This window comes from Leptinotarsa decemlineata, unplaced genomic scaffold (genome assembly GCF_025532065.1).
Source record: "Leptinotarsa decemlineata unplaced genomic scaffold, Ldec_3_MD MMD2_tig00026361_RagTag_RagTag, whole genome shotgun sequence".
Taxonomy (NCBI): Eukaryota; Metazoa; Arthropoda; class Insecta; order Coleoptera; family Chrysomelidae; genus Leptinotarsa; species Leptinotarsa decemlineata.
In genome coordinates, this window is record NW_027412704.1 from 6904763 (window position 1) to 6927210 (window position 22448).

Sequence of the window (22448 nt, forward strand, 5' to 3'; positions counted from 1 at the left end):
TCAGTTAACTCGTTTACTGATCCAAAAATTTTTCTAAAGAAAGTATCAACTTTTTCCGTTTTTTTATATTCAGCTTCTTTGAGTCTCTCAGATGTTCTGAAACTCGTGTTTTTATATACCTTCCGGTCTGACCAACATGTAAACATCGTTTCAAATGGAAGGATATTCCAAAGATACATTTATTTCATCTTATATGTTTAGAGTATGTTGAATAGATAATAAAACTGAAATAACTCCCAAACAAGCACTTTTCCCAATCACCAGAAATGCAATACTCTTCTCGACTCGCGTTTCACCAATCAAGTGAACTTTTGCGGTTCTAACTTCTGATCAATACGTTACAAATGATATATTTATTTGAAAGATGAGAATCCTGTGAAGAAGGTTCAGGTTTGCCAATGATATGATGGAATATAAATAATTATTTTTTACACCATTGCAATCAAATATTCGACATTCATTAGTCAAATCGTTTGCCACCTTTCTAGTGCAATAGTAATCTAATGACTCCTAGTGATATTCCTAGATGGCACCACGAAAGAAATTGAGAATACTGTAAAGGAGTCCTGTTTTATCGATTTACTCGTGAAGCATATTTCAAAACCTGAAATTCTCATGGAGTTTAGTTCGAAAATACAACGGTAGATGTAGAGACTACCTTCATTTTGTGAATTTCTTATACGATAAAATATAGATGCCAATGAAATGAAATCTCTAAGGTAATAAATATATGATGATCATACTTTGAAGATACAGAATTTAGATGTAACCAACATAACGGCCAAATTATGAATTGAATTATGACTTTGCAGAATTAGGAATTACTGCCCGGGAAGATGCACGCTATCGTTAGAGCTAGGAGAGGAAACACTAAGTACTGAACTGTTATAATGTTGCCTCAAAGAACTTTCATTTTGTAATCATTGTTGCTTGTTCTGATTAAATATTATTTCCAAAATTAGTCTGTCCATTAGTAAAGCGACTCAATAATATTTTCGTTCAATAAACAATATTTACAGAAATTTATAACACGATTGTAACCCTCCTTGTCTCCTTTCTTTAAAGTTACTTACCGGATCGGTCCAAAAATGTGGTGGATATGCTTTGAAGAAGTTTTTGCTATTTGGAATCAAAATCATAATAATGATAATAATGTTTATTGGTAAACTCAAAATACAAAATAAAATGGACATTACACTGAACAATAAACGGGGGCAGGATGAATTCCACTAAAACCGATTTGGTTGTGCATGGTTTCCTTTTCTTGTATACTTAACAGGTGTGTTATTAGCATGGGTATGACTATCAAAAACTAATTTTTAATCATCATGAATTACTAAGTAAAAGCTTCTAGCTGAAATAAAATATTATGGCTACGTCAAATAAAAACTAAAACATTATAACAAATTCTAGATTTGCTGTGTGTTGTTTGCACATGTTCATTTTCTTCAAGCCTAGTTCCATATTTATTATTTATTTTTTAATATAGATTTGTTTTTGTATATACAGTGTCACACATAAAGTCCGCATCAAATGGGATTTTTTTGTTCATCTCTTCAAGCAACTTTTGATATCTCCATTAGGTTGTGCTTTGAAAATGATGCCAAATGACATGCATATGACCGATCAAGTGATTTTTCTTCCCTGTCCAATTTGACATTTTTCCCAAAAAATGTTCAGAAAAGCAGTTATTGCTCGAAATTTCAAAAATCGGTAAGGAGAAAAGATGATTGTTTTTTCATTTTTCACCCATATACCAATTTTTAGCTCTCTAGTACAAATTTAGTTTTTTTACAGTTTTTCGAAAATTTGACATTTGCCGATTTCTCAAATTTAGCCAAACCTTAACAAAGATAGTGCTTTATGCCTATCTTATCTTTCCAACGCATTTTTATTACCAATTGCAATTCTAAATACAACTTATTTAGCAAAAATTTTAAACACCAGAAAAAATTATGCCAAAAATGATGCAAAGTTGATACAGTTTTTAAAAACAGATGAATATTTCACTTTATTTCTACTTTTTGCGAAATAGCTTGATACATAAGCATAATTAAAAAACAATATCAATGAAAAGTCAATAATTTATTCTTTACTGCACTTTTCACAGTTAAACTTTGATTTACTAATTACGAAAAATTACAACGAAATTAAACTAAGGGTACTGTGGAAACAATTGAACTGAACTGAATAAGCAAAATATTTTATTGTCATATGACATTTGTTGAATAAATTAAAATAGTGTTTATCAGTTTTAGATTCAAAATAGTTTAATCGTTGTATAGTGTGTTGTTAAAAATGCTGAATCTTCAAGAGAAAATTGAAATCGTTTTAATATGCGGCGAGAATACCGGTCACCGACAAGTAGCTGATATTTTCAATGCCAGACATCCTGCAAGAAATATTCATCAGTCAACAGTTAGTAGGATAATAGCTAAGTTTAAATCTACTGGCTCGGTTGAGAGTAATTTTAGAAAAGCACATCAGCCTTCTAGACATACTGAAGAAGTGGAATTTGAAATATGTTTGGATGTCGTAGAACATAAAAAAACGAGTATTCAAGATATTGCAGATAGAACAGATGTTAACCGAGAGAGTGTACGACGTATTTTACACAAAAATAAATTTACGCCTTATAAACCGGAATTTATCAATACATTAAAAGAAAGGGACTTCGATATGCGCTTGTATTTTTTTTTGGTTTCAAGGGGAAAAAGAAGAAAATTATCATTTTCCTTATCAAATTTTATGGACAGATGAAGCGACCTTCTCTTCAAATGGCGTTGTGAGCTCGCAAAACTGCAGGTGGTGGGCAAAAGAAAACCCACATTTCGTAATCGAATGTCGAGATCAATATTCGTTTAAGACGAATGTATGGTGTGGCATATTAAACGATCAAATTATAGGACCATACTTTTTTAGACATAATTTGAATTCTGCGGACTACCTACACTTTGTGAATACCGAACTATCTGAAGTTTTGGATAATATGCCCCTTCAAGTAACAAATGTTGTGTGGTATCAGTGTGATGGTGCACCTATTCATACTACAAGGGTGGTTAAAGAGCGTCTTTTGGAAATATTTAGGGGCAAAGTAATCAGTCGCAATATGGAACACTTAAAACAAAAGGTGTATAAGCAAAGACGTTTTCGAGATATAAACCATTTAGAGGCAGTTATTCGAGAATGTGTTGTAAGCACGAAACCCCGTAGTATAAAGAATGCAGTTAAAGATGTTTTAAACAGGACAATTGATTGCATTGAACGTGGTGGAAGGCACACCGAAATGTGACTTTTTATTTTGTATTTCTATTGGTATTTACATGGATTAGGCATATGTTTCGATTTGATTTAGTGTTCTTAATTTAAATTATAACTTTATTTTAACAGATGTTTGTTAGAATTTTTTACGGTTTAGTTTTCTAGGCAACAAAATCTAAATTGATTTCTGAAGTAATTTTGTTCATTCATGCCTCATAAAAGATATTTAGTAAATGTGAAATTACTTTCGTATAATTCTTTCCCTTAGTTTAATTGCGTTGTAATTTTTCGTAATTAGTAAATCAAAGTTTAACTGTTTGAAAAGTGCAGTAAAGAATAAATTATTGACTTTTCATTGATATTGTTTTTCAATTATGCTTATGTATCAAGCTATTTCGCAAAAAGTAGAAATAAAGTGAAATATTTATCTGTTTTTGAAAACTGTATCAACTTTGCATCATTTTTGGCATAATTTTTTTTGGTGTTTTAAATTTTTGCGAAATAAGTTGTATTTAGAATTGCAATTGGTAATAAAAATGCGTTGGAAAGATAAGTTAGGCATAAAGCACTAACTTTGTTGAAGTTTGGCTAAATTTGAGAAATCGGCAAATGTCAAATTTTCGAAAAACTATAAAAAAACTAAATTTATACTAGAGACCTGAAAATTGGTATCTGGGTATAAAATGAAAAAACAATCATCTTTCCTCTTTACCGATTTTCGAAATTTCGAGCAATAACTGCTTTTCTGAACATTTTTTGGAAAAAATGTCAAATTTGACAGGGAAGAAAAATCATTTGATCGGTCATATGCATGTCATTTGGAGATATCAAAAGTTACTTGAAGAGATGAACAAAAAAAATCCCATTTGATGCGGACTTTATGTGTGACACTGTATGTAAGTGTATATGATTATTTGTTGCATAAATAGCTGTGCCTGGAACTTTTGGTGCAGTAATGGATATTACTGAAATTTTATCCCGATACCAAATCGTTATTTTAACATCTTGACACGTGTTCTGATCTTCCTTTCGAAGATGGTCACTAGTTGATAGAAACACATGTCGAGGTGTTGAAATAACGATTTGCTTTAATACAATGCATCTCTTTAATGTCCCCCACCTTTAATTTTTTAAACGGGTCAAAAAATTGATATTTGTGATAATGATATTACTTTATTGTAATGTAATGTAATGAATACTTTATTTGGAATTTATGTGGAATTTATAGATGAAATTTTCAAGATGGCGATTGGGCGTCAACTGGGTAAAAAATTTAATAGAAAGTTGAGTCTTGTGACACATCATTTTGAAGCTCCTAACACATACTTTACAACCCTAGAATATGAATTCATTTTCTTCACCTACCACAAAATGGCGGAACATTTATTAATTTCCTGAAGACAAACACATTAATATTGATATTTCTGGAAATATTCCTTTTAATTTGCCATATGGCACTTCCAACAACCCGATAAGGTTTGTTAAGTTATTTTTTGTTTATAAAAAATTGGAGTGACAGCAACTCTCACGTTTTCCGGCAAACACATACCCAATATCCAGAAAAAATTAACGTTTGGGCAGGAATATTGAAAAACCATATTGTAGTACCTCTATTTATTGATCAAAATTCAACAGGGGAACTGTATTTGAATGTGCTGGAAGCTACTGTTGACCCTCTTATCACTGAAATCGTCGAAGCAAATCCTAATGAATTCGATATCGATATTGTATTTCAGCAAGATGGAGCACCACCACATTACTCCAGACAAGTAAGACATTTTTTTTCCCGGGCGCTGGATTGGCCGTCGAGGTCCAACAGAATGGCCAGCCCGCTCGCCAGGCTTGACACCTTTGGACTTTTTTATGGGGATACTTGAAACAAAAAGTTGTACGAAACCGAACCTGCTTCAATATTGGATATACGGTAGAGAACAATAAATATTTGTAGAGATATTGACGTTACTGTGTTCGAAGATATTCGGCGGGAAATATCGGATAGGCTGTTCATATGTCAAGAAGTTCAAGGCTACTATAGTGAGCATCTTCTGAACTGACCTCAAGCTTATTACCTCATATTATGTAGTTAAATGTCAATGTATTCAGACAATCATTAAAAGTTTCGTCATTTTGTAGTAGTTGAAGATATTGACAATATATTCTAGGGTTGTTAATTTTCATATGAACATTAGATTACACGAAAGATTAATTGAAAAGGGATATATTGACAGTGCCAAAGATACATTTGACTAATCTTCATTAATTGTGAACTTCGTAACTCCACAAAAAATTACAGAATGAAATAATTTGAAAGGTCACACAGAAACTCGTTGTATTCAAACACTTTCGGACCAACGATCTGCAACATGACAATTTTTGTATTTTAATTGAAAATATTTTATGTCTACCTGGTACAAATGCTCCATTAAAGAGATTATTTTCTTCAATAAATAAATTATGGACGTCTGAAAAAAATCACTTGCAGGTTTCAGTTCTGAAGGCGATGTTGATAACGAAGATCAATGTAAACAAAACGTGCCAAGAATTTCACTCTTATTTAAAATCATCACCATCTTTATTGAAGCAAATTTGTTCCTTCAAAAAATATAAATTCGAATAAGAATATAATATGTTGCATATAGTTTAATAATTACTGTCACATTAACCACTGTCGAAGTTAAGTGAAAGAACAGAGTATTTTTATCGCTCTCAGATGAAAATGAACTGAACAACACCTTTCAGTTTCCTGTAATAAAAATTTTTGTATTAAACTGTTAATTACCTAATATTGGAAATAATAAAGACGAATTATCATTATTATTATTGAAAGATGCTTTTTTTTGTTTGAAGGTGATTGACAATGTTTCATGATGAATTTCACTACTTCGGACTTCCATTGTCTACTATATAAAATGATTTGAAATCCCTGAAACAACTAAAAAAGAAGAATTGAAAATAATTAGCTGAAAGTAACAATTATATTAATCAAAATAAACACATCAACAGCGTGAGACCTTTCATCAATTTCACAATGGAGAAGGAAATCCACAACGAATTGCCATTCTTAGACGTTTTGGTGAAGAGGACCGACATGGTGAAGAGGAAACATTTGTATACCGAAAACCCACTCATACGAGATAGTATCTGAACCACGAATCCAACCACCATCAATCGACTAAAAGAGGAATCATCAAGACTCTATTAAACCGTGCTTTTGGGCTCTGTAATACGAAGGAAGGTCTCGAGAAGGAACTAGACATTATCAAAAATGATCTTCAACGGAATGGCTACTCCAAAGGGATGGTAGAAAAGACTTTGGCTAGAAGACAGCAGGAGCCTCGCAAGGAAGAGAAGCAGTCACAACCAGTGCTTGCACTTCCCTACATCAGAGGATTATCGGAGAGGATAAGAAGAATTGGTTCCAAGTACAACATTAGAACTTGCTTCAGATCCGGTAACACTATCCGTAGCAGCCTCACGAAAACCAGGCCACCAAACGCGGACTGCGATTCCAAGAATTGCATTTACCGGATACCCTGTGAGTGCGGAAAATCCTATATTGGTGAAACTAAGAGGCCATTGAATGTTCGCATTGCCGAGCACAAGAAACACACACAGCGAAGGGAAACCAGCAAATCAGGAATAGCAGACCATGTATGGACCCATCAACACAACATCGAGTGGTCCCAAGCTGAGATATTGCACAGAGAGGCACATTGATTTAGGAGAAAATTCAAGGAAGCCGCATACATGTTGTCCAACAACGTATTCAGCCAAGCCAGCGTAGAAATACGCAACATATGGAAACCCATCATCAAGCGAAAAATGGCCAACTCCCGCCAAACGGTCATCTCCTACGGAACCAGTGAAGCGGAAAATGGAAAGCGGGGGTGAAAGTACTCGAACGACCTGTAAATAGTCATCTCTCGGAGGAATCAGTCCAGTCATCACCCGAAGACAATTGTAGATACTAACAATCGAAACGTCGTGAACTAACGTGACTTGGAACCTCTCCACTTTTTATTTTTATTTTCTTTTTTCATTTCTTAATTTTTATTTATTCAATTGTTCTATTTTTACTTGTATTTTATTTCACTACTGTTTCATTTCAGGTTTATTTTGGTTAATATATTTGTTATTTTCAGCTAATCATTTTCAATTCTTCTTTTTTAGTTGTTTCAGGGATTTCAAATCATTTTATATAGTAGACAATGGAAGTCCGAACTAGTGAAAAAGATGCTTTAATGAATCGATACAGTATGGAGTATGATTCATACTGCACGGAGTATACATACATAGTTATGTTATATATGGACGTCCCGTTTTGAGTTGAAAAAAAATGGTCAGTTTAGGTATACAGCATACGAATCGCATGCAAGCATTTTGTATACGTTGTAACTTCTGATTGCTATATTGTGGCATAAAATTGTAATACACCGAACAACAATACTCGATATATGGGTACATAAGAGTTTTAACTAACCTGAGTTTCATTTTTTCTGATAACTGATACTTGAATTTGTATAGCGATTTGAGTTTGAAGAATGATACTTTGAAAATGTTCGTCACATGTTCATGGAAAGACAAAGAGCTATCTATGGTTACGCCAAGATTTGACCTGATTAAAACAATTTCGTCGTTTCAGTCGAGTTTTATTAATTTTTGTGCTATGACATATAAGTTGGTAATAACATAAAATCATTAAGTAACCATATATACTTACAAATATGGATTTTCATTGATACATTTACATTTTTGAACAGATATTTCATTTTTATTTGATATTTTCAATATTTCCATTAAGGGATGCATCAGTAATTACTGTTGTTGATTGTAAGACCGAGACAAAGGCTCATAGTGAGAGAAATAAGGTACATATGTATCCGAATGGAAATTAGAAAAAATATTGAATGAAGTTGCGGAGAAATTATATCGAAGCATTTCACTTAAGTGTTGAATATTACTGGAGGTTTTTCCCAAAACCAAACTGTTATTTTAACACCTCAACACGAGTTTCGATTACCAAGCGATCATCTTCAAGAGAAAGAGCAAACTCTTGGTGATCGAAAAACGGGTCGAGGTGGTAAAATAACGGTTTGGTGTTGAAAAAAAACTGTAGTTTGGAATTGAAGGTTCCAAACAGTGCATCACAAGTGTTAAGTGTTATCAATATGTATTTCACTTGAGTGTTTAAAATCAGTTTTCTGTTCATACAAAGGTCTGATTATGATATGAATGTTATATCGAGATGGAAAATATTTGGCAGCAATGTGTTCTTTAGTTAATAGTGTACTATTATTCGAATCTTGAAAAAGGTACAGAGGATAGTACTGTTTAGTTTCACAATATTCTTTTGGATGACAAATATTTCTTATTAAATGAATCTGACTAATAAAAAATTCGATAAAACAATGATAACTACAGCAGACTGGTCCAGCCAACACGTGTTTTTGCTATACAGTTGCTTTCTTAATTCTTTCATACACGTGTTGCGATTTTTTTAAACTGTCCAGTGGAAATTACATGTACAATAAAGTGTAACTTGAATACCTTGATAAGTACGTTATTTTTTACCATTTTTTTTTGTTGATCTACTGTAGCATTGTTGTATTATTGTTAAAAAAACAGGCTGAATGTGATTCAATACAGTTTTTTGTAGAAATGATGAAAATTTGATTCGTAAAATACGTTGTATTTGTAGTAGAAGTGATGATGTTGATACTTTAAGACCATTGAAAGTTAGTGATAATGAATAAAAAGAAGAATAATCACTAAAGAACCACATGCTGTGAGAAAAGAAAAGAATAGTTATGTTCCTCTATGTTGAATAGTTATGTTCCTCTATATAGAAAAGTTATGTTCCTCTATGAATAATAGTTATGTTCCTCTATAAATAATACCTATCTACTATACTTATACTAATGCCAGAGTTTATTCACAGAAACACATATTTATCAGTCGTGTTAAACGTCATTTGGCTTTACGTTGTTTCCGTCCCAGTCGGCGGGAACATCACCGGTTGATACATTCTCTTGAAATGTACTCACTTCATCATTGATATGATTTTCAGTGACGAATTCGGTATTATTTTGTTGTTTTATTTCAACATGAGGTGAATAAGTTCCTCTGATACCCCCTGGTACTCTTGGTACCCCGGTACCCTGTTGGATATAATTTCTTTTAAAACTGGGGTTCATTTGAGGAAAATATGGGTTATGAGCAGGGTAATATGGATTGTGGTATCCGGAACTCTGATTTGTTGGTGCCATCGAGTGTCCATAGTAAAAATTGTTATCGATGTTTGCGATACTCTGCGATTGCTGGTTATGCTGCCCAAGCACAGAGTGAGTTAGCAGACGCTCAACAATCTCCGAATCTTCCGATTTTAGTCGTTGAAACTTCTTCCTTGGAGTGGAACCATAGGTTTGATTTTCTTCTGATAGAAACAAATGCGTTTTATCCTTTTTGTACTTCGTCCTTCTGTTTTGGAACCAGATTTTTACGTTTTTTTCCTGTATACCTAGAGTCTGGGCGATATGTATCCTTCTTGGACGACTGAGGTACATATTGAAGAGGAACTGTCTTTCTAGCTCAGCTAGTTGAGAGGAACTGAATACGGTTCGTCCTCTTTTTGGAGAGGTTGTTTGAATTGCTCCAGGAGACGATGGGATCAGGAAACTAGGTTGCATATTCTCGTTATCTGAAAAAAAAGTATTATGAATGTTTAAACAAAACCTTCAGTTGAATTAGTTTTACTAGGGTCTTCCAACAGGAACTTCGGACGATTGATAACGGTCATTTTATAAAAAGCTACATCTGTCAAATTATTCGTCATTAATTCAGCCTAATTTAATAAATCACCATGAACGCGTATAGCATTCAACAACACGTGCAAATGATAAAATTGTTCTATTAAAATATCCACATGAGATACAAGAACGTCCAATGCATTCCGAAAAAGTCGCTGTTCTGTGTGAATTTTGGACTGGCGACACCATTGGTCCAGATTCCTTTGAAAACGAAGTTGGTCAGGCCATCATTGTCAACGGCGGGCACTATAGGTCAATCGGCCTGTTTCATGCTATAGAAAATGATACTGGTTTGCTTATAGACTGATCGAGTTAGGGGTATATTATACTTATCAAGCCTAATCGGTCCCAAGATCTCTTTATATATACAGAAAAAAGAACGATTCGAAAAGCAAGAATTTAAATTGGCCGGGTGTCTGTTGACCAATAAAATTGAACGTGTCTAGAACGGAGTTGCCAAGTGTATTGGTTTTTAATATCCAATCACAGATCTGATGATCCAATTTGACAGACGCCATTTTTGTTGTTATTGTTGTCAACTCGGTGTGAATACAACTGTTATAATTATCAACTTGAAGAAGGTTTTTTTTTTGTAAAAGGTATAGGTCTTGGCGGATGCCAATTTTGCTGCATATTCCGTGTCATTAGTTTACATTCCGAAAAATATTTTTTCAGATTATTTTTGGATTGAATTTTATACATAGTTGTAAAAACAGATCATCCATACCGGACAAAAAGTTTTTCAATGTTCCAAAAATTGAAACTCTAAGAGATCTATGGTTTTTCTCCAGTTAAACAAAAGTTAAATCAAAACTTTCCATCCTTCAATAAAAGACAAAGTCTGAAACAAATGTCATATGAATAAAAGGGACCTACTTCATTTCGGTATCAAAGTATTGCAAATTTTTCAAGTAAAATTCATCGATCATTTCGAAATCGACTCTTGGTAAGTTGTCGGAGTCAGCTTTAACAAAACTAGGCTCAACATTCATTTAGAAATCATTTTATCAAAAATACGAAGTTATGTGTGGAAACCATTGACATTAGAAAGAGCACATTGTCGCATACTCTACAGAGGGCGCTGGCTGACTGACTGGATGACAATATGACTAAAATACCAGTAACTTTGAATTCCTTATTTTTGGTGGGTGGCATTGATTGTACTCGAACTGATCCAACAAGCTTCTGTTGGATCAGTTCGAGAACAATAAATTCTGTTTATTCTTAACCTCATTCAACCTTCCTCTCAAATTTTGGGAGATTCAACAGATTACCCAAGCGAGTCTATAACACTTGAATTTAATAGCAATATTAGGTATGTATGTAGGAATCTTTCTTTTATAATAAATTGCAGTTGTACAGATTGGGGATTGTAGAATGAATTGAATATTTGAAATGATTCTTTGATCCTGTTTGCTATATTTTTTGATTTTCATAACAGTATATTATTGAATAATGCATAAAATCATAGTTTAGGTAAATATTTTGTAATCTTTCGACTTTTTGTACTGATTTTGGAAGTAGAACTTATTTCCAAACATGATTTTTCGTGTACATTTTATTTTATGTGGAGAATTTTTTATTATTTGAAACGTTAACGGGTTCATATACACTTCCATAATTTTACGATTTGGCAATGTTGATTATTTCTATTGTTCCTATTGGTCAATCGAACAAGAAGCGGGAATAGGTCCGTGACGTCACTAGCCTATCACATTCGATTTTTAATAATTAATTACGGGAAAACTATGCTACTCAGAGAGCTGAAACAAAGTGCACTGTTTATCAATTTGAAATTTCTACTAAGAGAACTATAAACCAAAAATCATGAATTAAGTCCATTATTACCAACTTCTTCCGGCCTCAATCTGATGATCTGGACACCAACGACATGTGGTTTCAACAGGACGGCTCTAAGTGCCACACAGCTCATGCCACATTGGATATTCTGCACGAGCGATTTGAGGGCATGGTCATTGCACGAAGAATCCGCCACAGAGATCGTGCGATTTGATCCCGTTAGACTATTTCTTGTGGGGTTTTCTCAACTCACAGGTGTATACGAATAAGCCACAAACCAAAGCGGTCATCAAAGCCAGCGTAAGGTTGGGTTTGGACCAGAGAGAGTGCCGCCTCAACCCGCGGGTTGCGGCGGAGTGCCCTCCGCCGCAACCCGCAAGGGTTTATTGTGACTCACACTCGACCAAATAAACTCAGCTTCTTAACGGAGCCGATTAGTTTGTATGGTGAAAGGTCTTTCAGGTCAGATGGCAAGAGTACGGTTCTGCCGAATTCTGAAAACCTGATTCGGTCCCCAGCGGGGCAGGCACAAAGTATATGCTGTGCTGTTTCATCATTTTCCAAACAGAGGTGACACACACTCTCTTCCAACAGTCCGAGTCTCTACATATGATGATTCAAACGACTGTGATCTGTAAGAAGGCCTGTTCGACATCGTTGTTCATCCCTACTGTAGTCCAACAACTGTTTGGTATCGAAGCTTCGAAGGATGAATAAACGCCTTGGAGTGGGTCAATCCTGTAAGATTTTGCCAGAAGTCCATAAACCTTCTGGTCTTCCAGGTGTTCAATCTTTGGCAAAGCCTAAAGCAATGCCAATGACAAGTACTGGTCCGATGAAGCTGCTTGCAGCACCCTCCTTTACAGCAGCCTCATTGCCTTCCAGGCCGAATGGTCAGGAATACAAACCACATACAATTTGTTGAGTCTTCCTTATGAGGAGAGTCGTTTTTGGCAATTTGCTAACAATTTAGACGTTGGTCGGTAGGAGGCAAGAGTTTCCAACGCCACTTCACTATCTGAGAATATTTTTATTGACTTGTATGAGGTTGGATTCTTCCAATCTCTCCGCATACCAGTCAATAGCGTAAGTTTCCGCTTGAAATACAGTCGCATAGGTTCCTAGGCAGGTTGATATCTCTGTCCTGGGTTTGCGACTAAAAACACCTGCACCAGAACTGGAAGGTGTTTTTGATCCATCTGTGAACCAACAAGTATCTGCTCCTAATATTTCCTTCTCCAGGAGGATCCAGTCCGATTCAAGCGTCAAAGTCAAAGACAATTGGACGTTTCACTCATACTTTGTTTTATTTGAATTTAGAGATGGGAGGTGCCTAATGAAAGATCCTATAATAAACGTAATCGATAATAATCTATTGGTAGTTTTTTTGAGAAATTTGTTTACAAAACACACGTGATTCAATATGCAATCGCTACTCCAAGCTACTCCGTTTAGACTATCTTTAGATACATAGACTCTACCTTGAAATATTTCTCTGAAAAAAAACGGGTCTGAAAAAAAAAAAATTCTCATAATTAAACTTACTGATTGGGTTTGGTCCAGGCAAACTTCCTGGGTGTTCAACGTTGTACTGTGATTGCATATTGTTTTCAGGGCAGTCAAAGTACATAACATTGTTCTGTACTTTTATATTATTGTTAAGGCTGCCAAAGTTCACACCATTGTTGTTCTGTACTTGTATATCGTTGTTAGGACCGACAAAGTTCATAACATTGTTCTGTACTTTTATATTATAGTTAGGGCCGTCAAGGTTCATAACATTGTTCTCTACTTTTATATTATTGTTAAGGCCGCCAAAGTTCATACCGTTGTTGTTCTGTACTTGAACATCGTTGTTAGGGGCGTCAGAGTTCGTATCATTGTTCTGTACTTTTATATCACTGTTAAGGCCGCCAAAAATCATAAGAGTGTTGTTCTGTACTTGTACACCGTTGTTAGAGGGGCCAAAGTTCATAACAGTGTTGTTCTGTACTTGAACATCGTTGTTAGGGCGGCCAAAGTTCATAGCATCGTTGTTATGTACTTGTACATCGTTGTTAGGGCGGCCAAAGTTAATGTCATTGTTTTTCTTCTTTTGTAAATCGTTGTTAGGGTGGCCGAAGTTCATAGCATTTTTATTTTCTACTTGTACATCGTTGTTAGGGCGGACAAAGTTCATAATACTGTTACTCTGTACTTGTACATCGTTGTTAAGGTGGACAAAGTTCACAGCATTTTTGTTCTGTACTTGTACATTGTTGTTAGGGCGAAAAAAGTTCATAACATCGTTGTTATGTACTTGTACATCGTTGTTAGGGCGGCCAAAGTTCATAGCATTGTTCTGTACTTGTACATCATTGTTAGGGCAGCCAAGGTTCATAACAGTGTGGTTCATTACTTCCGCAAGGGTTGACACAGCGTCATTCTGAAATGAAAGCAAACATGTGAATTAAGTAGAACAGATTCTTTTTTCATTTCTTGATGATCTACCTCACCTAATTTAGTGAAATCATTCCCACATCATAGCACTTTTTCCAAATGAGGTAACAACTGAGAATAAAATTTGATATATAATGACCTATACAGAAAAATAAACATTTGGAATTGAAAAATTTTTAAATTAACTTTCATGCGAACATTTTTTTTATTTTAGGCTGCTTTAATTTTTGGCCTATGGTAAGCAAGTCGAGGTGATGAGCACCAAATAGAAAAAGATCAAATTGAAGATATAAGGGGACATGAAGATGAAAAAATACTCTCATTTATTGAAGTGGAACATTTATACTTCTACAGAAAATATGGAGATTGTAGATTATCAGGCTGGTTATCTGATTACTTATCAAAATCACTAATGATAGGATATACAAACAACATGGGGCAGATATAACCACGTTAAAAATGCATGGGGGTTGGAGATCATCAACAATACTCGAAGGTTATATCCTAGTCTCTATAGTTGCAAGAAAAAATGTTAGTGAAAGACTTTTCTCACAGTTGAAAGAAAATAATAATACAGCAAGCGCCGAACGTGATAGCGAGCCCACCCCTTGCGTACAAATGTAACCCCCACTACAATTCTTACAAGACATACAAATGCTTTGTACCGAGGCGTATCGTTACTTGTCCTCCAAAGCTGTTGGTGATTGCCGTCTGAATAATTCGTGATGTTTTTAAATAATTGTCATTACCTAAAAAAATCAGTCATCAAGTGTGTATTATTATATAACATTTCCATGAACTGTACTATTACCTAAAAAAAATATGAAGGGAAATCACAAAGAAGTCATGTTCCATTTGCTACTCAAATTGAAACACTAATTATAGGTAGGACACGGGCTTATAGTAATTTAATTGGGAGAGTCTATACCTCTGTTATCGCCGCCATCACGTTTGGCGCTGGCTGTAATAGAATTGCAAAGATAAAAATGGATTATCAAGCCAGGAGAGTGATTTTGGAAAATTGCTCGCACAATACTATAAATATCCACAACAATCATTAATAATATACAAATTGAAATTTGGGATTATGAAATCAATACAGGAATACTTTATTTTGAATTAAAACTGACAGATGTAACTTTCAAGATGGCGCCATCTGGAACAAAAAATTTATTGGAAATGGGGGTCTTCTGATACATCATTTTGAAGGTCCTGACGAATACTTCACAACCCCAGAATATGAAGTCAATATCTTCACCTACTACAAAATGGCGGAACATTTGATAATTTCCTGAAGACAAACACAGTAATATCGATTTTTCTAGAAATAATCCTTTTTATCTGCCATGTGGCATATCCAACAACGCGATAAGGTTTGATGAGTTATTTTTTGACTGACACAAAATGTCAGTACGACAATGAAAATCATTGTTTGGTTTGAATAGTCTCATTTACTCTTTTGTTTTACTAGTAGAGAGGTACCAGTCAAAAATCTCGTTCATTGGAAGGAAAAATTGAAGCGATTTTTATTTACGGTGCGACGCGTAACTTCCACGAGACCGAGAGGATTTTTTAACTCACAACTAGCGGTAGTGTACATAACAAAAAGCCCCCAGGTCATCCGTCCATTCCGGAAGAACAGCAAGTGCAAATGATTGGTGAGATGATAGTAAATCCTGAACAGTCTACTCATATCGTCGCGAATGTTTGTTAGGTGTCTCTTCTACTGTGTGGAGATTTTGAAGAGGAATAGGTATCATCCATACAAAATTAAAATGGTACTTCAATTAACTGAAGATGACCCTGATCGAAGAACAGAATTCTGCGAAATCGTGACAGAAACCGTTGCAAGGCATCCTACCTATCTCTACATTTTTTTTAAACGGCAATGTGCACAGACAAAATTGCCGTTATTGGAGTGACAACAACCCTCACGTTTGACGGGAAACACATACCCAATATCCAGAAAAAATTAACGTTTGGACAGGAATATTGGGAAACCATATTGTTGGACCTCTATTTACGAATCAAAATTCGACAGGAAGACTGTATTTGAATATTCTGGAAACTGCTGTTGACCCTCTCATCACTGAAAACGTCGAAACGAATCCTAATGAATTCGATATGGATATTGTATTCCAACAAGATGGAGCACCACCACATTACTCCAGACAAAAATTCCAATTTTTTTGATTGACCCGTTGAGAAAATAAAAGGGGGAGGACATTGAAGAAATGCACTGTATAGAATTTCATTTGCTTACATTTTTGTTTCACAAACTACATCGAAAACGATTTGCTATCACAATAGTTTTTTCGTGGTGAATAACATACTATTAAGTGTTATTCACTACAAAAAAGTTACTGTGATAGCAAAATATGTGATATTTTTGGAAATAGTGAGGAACAAATCGTTTCCGGTGTGATTTCTTAAATTACCATGGATTTTCATCAAGTAACGGCCGAATCGATCAGAAAATTACATTTTTGTTATGTTCTATGTCATGTCTGTGTTTTCATTAAATTATTAATGTTGAAAGTCGAAATTATAATCAAATTCGGTAATTTGTCGTTGTCTTATAAGTATTGGATACTAATTATATTTGCCATAAAACTATATTTACAGTAACTTTGTTTTGTAGTTAATTTATTAGGGTATTTTTGGTCGGGTACTTATACAGAGCACGATTTCGAAAAAATAAAAAGTTATTTTTCATTGTCTTGGCATTAAAAATAATTTTTATATCTAGGCATCGAATAATGTCACTAAAATTGACAGTTGATACCAACAAAAATGTTTGCTAGAACAGAAACTACCAGTTTCTAGCATTCGTGGAAAAGTAGGTAAATTATTCGTTTTATACGACCTTCAAATCGGATTAGGATTCAAGATTATAAATTTCCAGGATGGAATTTATAAATCTGAAACCTTTCAAATTAAACTGAAAATTGCACAATGAAGAATGGTTGGTTTTTTGTTCATACCATGGATAACGCATTATTTTCTAAGTAAATTTTTAATTTACGATGAATTCTACAAAGTTGGATAAATTGCAAAAAAGTGATGTTTTTGAGGTAAAAGGTTGTAGTGTTACTATTTTGTTTCAGGTTGTTTCAGAAATTTCAATGAATGTCCTATTACTTCTCATTTTCATACAAAAAATTATGGAAAACTCCCGAGTGAAGGAATAAAGCAATCTTGTTCAATATAGATTATTTACGAAGATATGCTGAAAATTATGAAAAATAGAGATAATCATCGGAAATATATGTGCGTTGGCTCATTTGATCCAAAATGATATCTGAAAAAATGTGCTGATACCGTTTTTTAGCACATAAGTAATTGCAGAATTCGTTAACAAAAAAGGTTGTTGGAAAAAGGCATTTAGGTTTTGCAAACATTTCAAAAACCATATAGAATCGGGAAGTTTTAGAAAAACTTAAAGAGGAGGGAATTTTCAAAAAAAAAAGTCCCACACCCTGAAAGTCTATCTGTATTATTTATAATTTATATATATATATATATATATATATATATATATATATATATATATATATATATATATATATATATATATATATATATATATATATATATATATATATATATATTTATATATATATATATATATATATATATATATATATATATATATAATTTATAATTTATCAAAAAATGTTTTGCTATAATTATTTTGAATTCATGATATGATGATTTTTAGCAACAACATATTATTTTTTTTTATTTTTTATAATTTTTTCGTATTTTTTACATGTTTCAATAGTTAGTTGAGAAACGTTTTCTATTTTGAAAATCATAATTGACATTTCTCTACAAATTATCAAAAAAATCATCAATGATTTTATGGTTTATAAATTCAACAATTTTGTATAAACAAATTTCCAGTAGTATTCAGAATACACCCTTATTTTCGAATCACTATCTAATAATTGACAAAAATTATTTTTGTGACCTTCAGAAGCCGCGTTCGCATCAACAAATTTAGCCGCCGATGCCTACTTTCGGCCATCGCACCTATTTTTCCGACCATTTCCTCTACTTTTCACCATTTTCAACTAGAACTATTAAAACATGGAAAGAAGTTACTTCCAGACACAGACGAAAGTGCCAAATAAATTGAAAGAATAACTAGTAAGGTCCTTCTACTCTTCCGTAGACGATTTATTTATATGTTTTTACAATACAAATCATGAAATTATAAAAAAAAACAAGAAAAATCAATTGGCGCTCCGGGACAACTTCATTGATTCCAGTGGCGCATTTGCAGCTGCAGGAAAACCCGGAAAAACCTGCAGCACCATATCATCTGAAGAAGTAATTCAATTAGTTGAATAAGATGATATCAAATAATCACTTTGATGAAATGAATAAAAACACTTCTGTATTATTACCACCACTTAATTTCATTTATACGACCAATTCCGGGTTTAACCCCACTATCAAGAATAAAACTGTTTTATACTTGATAATGAGGGTTAAACCCGAAACCGGTCGTATAATTATAAAATTAACTTGTGATAATTAGACAAAAGTGTTTTTATTCATTTCAGTAAAGTGATCATGAATTGCTACAAAATGAACAAGTCGTCAGTCACACATATAATATCAAATAACTTACATTTTTGTTGCTTACAACTTGATGAGAATGACTGGAACCCGAACTCATCCCCTCTTCACTGTCACTTGAATTCGGGAAAATTTTTTCGTGCAATAACATTTGTTGCCAGTTTCCTAGCACTTTGTTTTCTTGTTGCGGTCCATACACATACATTGTGGTCACCACAAGACAAGGATTGTTTATTCAAAAATCAAAACGAACATATCCACTGACAAATAGATACACGTGGTATTATAAGGACTTATCTGTCTAGGTAGGTCCTTATATAACCTTTTGACAGGATACGCCGCCTGGTGTTATCAGAGGTTAATAAATTAATCTATCTACCTGTTCATCTTATAATATAACATTGCAAAGTATAGAATGTTGCGGTTTTTCCTTGATTTTCATCTCAGAGGTTGAAGATATGTAAACTTCAAAATGAAAACTCTCGATTCCAAAGAGTTTGCGAATTTCATTTCTATTTCGATATTTCAATTGAGAAACAAACATTATCAATAGTTTATCGATGTTTACATTTCCAGGTACATGAAGGTATACTTTATCTTGATTGGGATATTAAAATGTTCATCAAGACTGGTTAATTATGCACAGTTGACTTTTGCCACTTATATTCTATGGATTTTGCCAAGCTCTCGCCTGTCACTGGAAAGCTTCTTCAGGGAATGTACTTTATTGAGTTGGTAATTTTTTCTTTGAATAAAATTACAATATATACTCGGTAGAAAAGAAGTAAAACATATCTATTACATTTTTGTTTCACAAAAGTCGCACCTTCACGTGAATGTCAGTTTTCCATGAACCATGATGATTTGATGTAATCATCAATTTCAAAGAGATAGTTATTGACTGACACGACTTTCATGATTACGTATTTGTTAATTTAACCACTCACAGAGTTAAACCCTCAGTGGATTTGCAATTTACTTATCATTTCCTTAAAGATGTTGATTCTATTTGTTATGCATCATAGATGAATAAATATTATTCTTATAATTTTTTTTGTACCGTAGTATGCGCTGGTCAGACCCTATCCCCCGAAGCCCCGATACATTTGGGAGGGCGCGCCAGCATTATCAACCAACGACCACTCCCCACTCAGCCTTCTGCATCTGTGCGGCTGAGATTTCTGCCTCAGTGCGGCAAGCCGGTATAATTTTAAGATTCGAGAGTAGAGAGGGAACATTCCACCAAGGACTCCAATAATCAGAACTTGACAGAGTGATCTGGACTAATAGCAGCTTATATTCCGAAAAATAATCCTAGTGAGAATGAGTTACACGCAAATTTTTAAATTATAATTTTTTAATCAATTTTATAGATGATGCGTTATGATTGATGCATGGTTGGACATCAAAGTGGATGGTCAAAGTAAAAATCCAAATCTACGAATTTGAAATAGTGGGCAACGGCAAATACAATCCGCTTTTTTCTGAAAAGTCACTAGTAAATAACCAAGAAATAGAAGAAGGTCACCAGAAGAAGCATTCGTTTTTAAATTGAGTTTTTTATAAGAAAAATGTTGATTGTTCAATTGAAAAGTGTCAATTGAAGAGTAATAAGGTGTTAAGGTGACCTAGTGAATAATTGCTTGTGTTTTTAAATAGTTTACCTTGTCAAAATGGAGACTGGAAAATTGCCTTTTCTTAACTTTGAAGGGAATCTCAATGTATAATACTCTGTATGAAGTTGATAAATTTATGAAATTTCATCAACAATGAATAATTTGTATTATTCGTTAGTCAAAACATTATAATTAATAAAAATGTATGTATAAATAATATACATTGACATTGACCGTTAACCTGGCATCACAGACAGTATGGCTGAGAGCTGTGGGTTCTTCGCCCTGTAACTAAAAACTCGGGCATATGAAAACAATTTCAACCAAATTTGATGTAAATTCTACATTCTACACATTTCATAACCAATATCAACATCTTTGGAATATTATGAAAGTCGAGATAATCCCGAAAAACTGATTTTTTCTACTTTTGACTTTGAATAACTACTTGCATAGACACGAGATTCAATTAGACTTTCGATATAACGTTGAAAACGCCAAAATAACGGTGTATACGAATTTACAGTTCATTATGTCTCATTCCGAAATGAAATCCCCAATATGACTGGACTATTTGCTTTAGTCCATCCCGCACACATTTTTCTCTGCATTTTTGCTCTGCTCACAGTAAATTGTGCAAAAGGTTCACGATGTGGGTGAATTCAATGTACTACATACCTCTTTTCCAATCTGGCATCTAAAAATATCTCCATCATCACTTCTCACCATTTTGTTTCCTTTATATTTCACATGAATCTACTCAGGCTGGAGATTTAACAATAAAGACATTGACTTTCGTGTTTCAGACTGTTTTTATCATCAGATGAAAAACGAATGGCAAAGAATATTTTCAATTTAGTCGAGGGGCGGAAGTCAATAATAAAAATTATTAGAAACAATAGGATGGCGACTGTTAAATATGATTTCGATTGTTAAGTTGGCGGGAATTCGGTCGAAATGTTGAAGAAAAACAAGGGTTAATTTGTCCACGTTTCGAAACTTTATTGTTTCATCTTCGGGACCTGAAGTATAAGAAAGAGACATACATATTAAAATGGGATTCTAGAATGTGGTTTTGTCAAAAAAAATGTGAAATAACAATCGTTAAGAATTAGTAAAACGCTTCGAATGCTTTTTAACGATTGGTATTTTACATAATTCCAGCACTCATCATTAAAGATTGTGCCTTAGCTCTGAACCACTAACAACTTCAACTAATATATGCCTGAAAACATCAACTGTACCATGAATATGGAAAACGTCGAAAGTCTGCCCAATTTTCACAAAAGAAGATACAAGTGAGATAAAAAAATTACAGACCAATCTCTATCATATGAAACTTTTCCGAGATGCTTCTTGAGAAGACAATCTATTGTCATGTCAGCAACAGTATTAGCCCCAATCAACACGGTTTGATGAAAAGACGTTCAACCACCACCAATCTTGTAACAATCACTCAATGTATTGCAGAGAGTATTGATTGTCAGTCTCAGACTGATGTCATCTACACTGATATTTCTGAAGCGTTCGACAGACTTGACCTGATCAAAAAGCTTTCGACTTTTGGGCTATCCAATGAATTAATTACCCTCTTCAAATCGTATTTTTACAACCGTAAGCAGAGCGTCCAACTCAATGGCCTCAAGTCTATTGAATATATAGCCACATCTGGTGTACCACAAGGATCAAATCTAGGACCCTTTTTTTTTGTTTTGGTACCTTGGGAGCTGTTTGACTTGTCCATTTCGTCCAAGTCTCCAGGAAACACTGCGACTTCTTGGGCTTATTGCGTTTTTTCTCCCCTAGGACCCCTACTGTTCAATATGTTCATTAATGATATCGAAGCTGAGATTGATGTCAATTTCCTTTTATACGCAGATGACTTGAAACTCTATCACAATATAACATGTTCTAATGATTGCGAACGTCTCGCCCTGAA

General features: G+C 34.0%; 1 protein-coding gene across 1 annotated transcript; it reads right to left on the bottom strand.

Annotated features, from left to right (window-relative positions):
- Positions 1 to 7889: 7889 nt before the first annotated feature.
- On the bottom strand, positions 7890 to 21344 carry LOC111514939 (uncharacterized). Its single transcript, XM_023171185.2, has 3 exons — positions 21188 to 21344; positions 13413 to 14292; positions 7890 to 9958 (listed from the first exon to the last, which is right to left on the bottom strand). The coding sequence occupies exons 1-3, from the start codon at positions 21236 to 21238 to the stop codon at positions 9222 to 9224; spliced, it is 1668 nt and encodes a 555-aa protein (XP_023026953.2). The 5' UTR covers positions 21239 to 21344; the 3' UTR covers positions 7890 to 9221.
- Between the last annotated feature and the right edge of the window lie 1104 nt (positions 21345 to 22448).